The 5,379-nt window shown below is 31.9% G+C and overlaps 1 protein-coding gene across 1 annotated transcript; it reads right to left on the reverse strand.

The window, feature by feature from the left end:
* Nucleotides 1-3,867: 3,867 nt before the first annotated feature.
* Nucleotides 3,868-4,359, reverse strand: LOC128995675 (uncharacterized). The gene has a single exon (XM_054420693.1). It carries the CDS (start codon nt 4,357-4,359, stop codon nt 3,868-3,870), a length of 492 nt encoding a protein of 163 aa, XP_054276668.1.
* Between the last annotated feature and the right edge of the window lie 1,020 nt (nt 4,360-5,379).

Consider the following 5,379-nt stretch of genomic DNA (forward strand, 5'->3'; position numbering starts at 1 on the left):
CACTTCAGTACGGGTTTTTTGCAAGGGCAATTTTACTGCTTTTTTATTAAAAACATTAAAATAGGTCCTTAAGAACTCATAATTGATTAGTTTAAGAGTCGACTAAACCAGAGGCACACACAACATTAGGAAATATATGTAATAGCTAGAATGTGCTGTAATTGTTTTACAGAGTTTTATAATTTGTAACGCTGGCATAAAAAACTATGACTTGCCCTCCTTGTTGCACAATATACTATTTTTATTTGGTAGCTTCTATTAGTTACTACATAGCGTAAATATTTGTTTTAAATTCCATTTTTAAACAATTTTTTTATTTGTTTGGTACAGTACTGAGGACCGCTGGCTGTAGCTAGGGTTCTCCACAACAACAAAACAACAGAACAGCTGTTTGGTAAGCTATTGTTCATCTATGTTGTGTCAATTATATTACCAGATATGCTGAACTATTGATACCTATATCAATAGTTCAGTTGTCTTGAATTGCTTGGAATTTCAGTGCTATGAACTGCTTCTCTGCGTCATCCATCTTCTTAGATTCAATGTAAACAAATTTGAAGCCCATTCGACAACAAATATGCAACAATGAACTACAATTGAATTAATTGAAAACAATCAATACAGCTAAAACTTTTGATACCATAGATTGCTTGGATTAAGGTTTACAAGTGAACCAAATGTAGAGCTGCTGGTGTCCTGTGGTGTCATCGAAAAAATGTCCAGCTAAATTTTCTTTACTGTCAACGAGAGAGAAAAATAGCTACTTTATGCATGTATTGAAAACAGCTGTTTTGCTGCAGTTTAATGAAAAAGGTTGTATTTACCAGATTTAAATTATTTAATGTGAGTCAGCTGTTACGTTTTGTTTCTATTTATTATTGTTTGTTTACATTTAGCAAATTTCCCATACATAGGGAATAAGCTATTACCGTAGTACTCATGGTAAGACCTAGACCCGAGATCGATTTAATTTTTCATTTTGAGGTCCCTAAAGGCCAAAAACACCATTCGTTCAAATATATATATATATATATGTGTGTGTGTCCGTTGGCGCGATAACTCGAGCAACAATGATCCGATTTTGATGAAATTTGGCACACACGTGTAAACCTACGTTTATTCTAACAAGTTCGCGAACCAGCATGATCGGAGACTATGGGAACAGGTGTTTATGAGGGGTTTTATGGGGTACAAATAGGTTTTTCCTATTTTTGGCCCTGAAAACACAACATTTCACCTTTCCAAACCATTTTGTAGAGCTTAAAAAAAAAAAACAATTTAGTATATATTGAAGTGTTACTATGCGCCTATGGTTACGGGGAAAATAAAAAAAAAAAATTAATTTAAAATTCCCATGTTATTCTTATACTGTATAAGTCAACTTTTGTAGTTGTAGTTGTGAACATATTTTGATCAAATTTGGAAAATACATTCATTTCTTACTTCTTCCTAAACTATTAACATTAAAAAAAAAAAATACTTTTTTAACCTCCCTGTTGCAGCAAACCTAGGTACTTGTTAAAATTATTCTATTTAAATAGTGAATAAATGTGATATTTTTAAGGAGGCATTTTTAGTGCAAGTCCAATCAGGCTAATGGAAATTCGCTTAGTCTGCAGGTTTGCTGGTTTATTTTTTAATTATTGACATTTTGATTCTTCTATACTATTATAAAAAAGAGGTGGTGTCTGTGTGTGTGTATGGGAAAAGTAAACGCGAAAACTACTGGTCGGATCGGGCTGAAATTTGGCATGATGATAGCTCACATTCCCGATTAACATATAGGCATATTTTTATCCCAAAAATCCTTTCGGGCTCCGCCCCAGTGGCTCTGGAGTTTCCCATGTAACCTTATGAGAAATGAAATTATTGAATCTTAACAGCTGTTTCAATTAAACAAGTTGGTTCTGTTCTGTGATGTTCAATAGCATTAAAGTTACAAGGATTACCAACAGGGTGCAGCACTAGCACTATTATTTCTTTTACATTTATGACAACAGCAAAAGGTGAGTGAGCGTAGCGAACAAACTTCAACCTGGAGGCGAGTGAGCGTAGCGAACGAGCTAACCTGAAGGCAAGTGAGCGTAGCGAACGAGCTAACCTGAAGGAAAGTGAGCGCAGCGAACGAGCTCCAACCTAAAGGTGAGTGAGCGTAGCAAACAAACTTCAAAAAGAACCGAAATTTCTTAAACCATGTCCTCACTCATAACTGCTATAAGCATTTGATACTTATATGCCAACCCCGTACGAAGGACGGGTACTCTGCTAGTATCTTATATTTTCATTGTTCACATTAAAAAAAAAATTATTAGTGTTTATAAGGTAAGGGTACTAGGCCTAAAAAATCAATATTTTGGTTTATTTTGAATACATATTTTACTCGTTTTCTAGATGAAATATGTTTGTAAAATAATAATAGACAGCAGGAAATTGAAATAACATACAAAATCAATTACTGTACTGACTGAATATAAAATCTATTTCAGCGTGTTAACAAAAAATATTGTTACAATAGGAATTGTGACCCGAAAGTAAAATTATAATAGGATTGTTTTTCAAATTACTTATAAATTATTTTTATAAATACCTTATATGTTAAAAGAATTACATTTGCCTAGCCCACTCAAATAATCTGTTTTTTTACACAATACAATTCATTGTGAACTTTTAAAAAATTACACAATATTATCAAATGGATATAATTTTTTAAAGTTTTTTGCTACCTACCAATTTTTAAAAATCATGTTCCTTTAGTTAAAGAAGCCGAATGTTAATTTCCAGAACAAAAAATATATTTCACATTAAGTTTTGATTATGTTTGGCATATAAAATTCATTTTACTCTAGTTTCAAAAAAAATAAAATAAATAATAATTATAATTATATTTTAAATCAATAATTTGATTATTAATTAGTTTTTCACTTTTGTATTCAACTAAACCATTGACTATAATATATCATAAAAAAACATACCGGTAACAATATTAACATTTAAAATCCACAAAGATAATGTAAGATTTTTTTTAGAATTAAGTAATCCAAACATAACCTTCCAACTTCATTCTACTGTCCATTTTTCATCTGAAAATTTTGAATTGAATTCAATTCAATTTATTCAACAAAAAAAAAATAATAAAATCAGAGTCCTCAATACTCTTCTCCATAACTTACTTGTCACCATCAATTTCTTGCTTGAACTCAATATTCTTCATGTCTTCCTTAAGTTCATTATGCTTAGTGGCCCAGGATCACTTAATAAAATGGTTTATATTACCTGTCCGTCAGTGATCCTATTGTTGTCGTCTTAGGCGACCGGTTTCAGGATAAAAATCCCATCATCAGGCTGTCAAAAATGTCATGTCACTCAAATTGAGGTCGTCGGTAAACATATAAACACACACATACAACACGAAACACGAAAATACGACACACGAAAACACGAAAATAGCAATGTTAATCCGTATTTTCGTGTTTCGTGTTGTATGTGTGTGTTTATATGTTTACCGACGACCTCAATTTGAGTGACATGACATTTTTGACAGCCTGATGATGGGATTTTTATCCTGAAACCGGTCGCCTAAGACGACAACAATAGGATCACTGACGGACAGGTAATATAAACCATTTTATTCCTTAAGTTACCATCCTCCTCTTGCTCTGACTCTGCCACTGCTCCAGTACACAAATCCCAATTTACCCATTAATAGATAGGTACTGAAATTATCACCTAGAGAGCTATACTAACACAATGGATGGAATACATTTTGACATATCAATTATTTTAATAATACATTAATTTTAGAGTCAAAGGTACTTTTATAGTTTAGTCCAATGAATCTTATCTTTATATGAATTACCAAATATCCTTTTAGAGAGATGCAACTTGTTCTAACGACGAAAGTGTAATAACATTTCCATTTTCCTCCTTCCGAAGAAGAATTTTTCCGTTTCTCACCCACAAATATTTAAATCCCTTTTTTCTCTTGACGTCCCTCGCAGCATTCAAAATTTTCCGGTTTTCTTCACTCAAACTCTCATTTACATAAATGAACGTATTCCCGGGCAAATCAATGTCTTTGGTTGTAAGAATCTTTCGCAATTTTCTTTTCTGCAGAAATTCCTCTTTATGTTTTCTTTTTGCAAAGTTGACGACAATGCTTCTTGTTTTATCTTCAGGTCCTTTTTTCTCTCCGAATCGTTGGCATCCTACAAGCATGTTTTGGGTTACTTCAATTCCTAGTCCTTTACCAACTTTCTCTATAACTTGAAACACATCTTCGTCAGACACTTCCGGCACTCCGGTTATTTCTACTGAATTTTTCCGTATAAACTGCTCCTCTTCTTCCACAGCCGACCCCATGGCCAAAGACCATAAAAACTTCAAATACCTGACACTCAGAAACACAGGAAACTGAACTATACAAGTTAGGTTACAGAATGTACACTAGAATGAGTCAGTCATATCAGTTATCCAGTGTGATTTTATTTGTCTAGTTTAGATAATAAGTAAAATAATGATCTCAATAGTCTTTATCATGGATTAGGAAACACCAATATCTGGTTTATAACTATTTAATCTCTTTAATGGTTAAATATGGACTTATAACGTTATTTATTTTTAAGTCCTTCTATGCTTCAGTTTGTTTATTTATACAAAATTCTATATATTAAAGGCAAGAGGCAAGCATGTTTCTTAAAAACCTTTTTTTCTCAGCTTGTGTTTACAACAGGGAAAATGTATGCCTACTGTTAGAAAGATATTTTCCTGTAGATGTGCAGAATACCTACCTTTATAAATTAAAATAACCTAAAAATTAAACACAAAAAATCATTTTAAAATTAAAAAAAATTAACATGGGCCCTATGGGTTGGCATGCTGGTGACGAAATAACAACATAATATAAATAGAAAATCAAAACAAATGAAAGAAATTTCAATTACATGTTTTATTTACAACATGGGGTGAAAATAGAGAAGTCTATACATTACATAATATTTTTGGTGTTTATGTAAATGTACCATATACCAGAATTTAATACATGAATCAATGTTTAAGTTCACCTAAAATATTTAACATTGGCAGTAAAAATGTCTTAATTTGTTGCACTTTTATTATTGTCCCTTAAGAACATATAGTTTTAATTGTTAGAAATGTGTATTTTATTTTTAAAGAAATTGTTCAAAAAACCATCAACATGAAACTAAAAGCCCCATAACATTTAATTCTGAGAGTAATTTGATCTATTCCATATCTACATTATGCGGGGTGTCCCACGAGAGGTGTCTCAAATTAAATTGATTACGGAAGAACGGATTAATGTACAAAGATGAAATAAAATTATTTCCCACTAAATCGACCCCAAGGAATAACGTAAAAATA

Source organism: Macrosteles quadrilineatus, unplaced genomic scaffold, assembly GCF_028750875.1.
Source record: "Macrosteles quadrilineatus isolate MER2022 unplaced genomic scaffold, UCM_ALF_1.0 Scaffold_5__1_contigs__length_97177068, whole genome shotgun sequence".
NCBI lineage: Eukaryota > Metazoa > Arthropoda > Insecta > Hemiptera > Cicadellidae > Macrosteles > Macrosteles quadrilineatus.

Coding starts and splice junctions, on each gene's coding strand:
- LOC128995675 (XM_054420693.1), bottom strand. CDS start 4,359: ATGGGGTCGGCTGTGGAAGAAGAGGAGCAGTTTATACGGAAAAATTCA.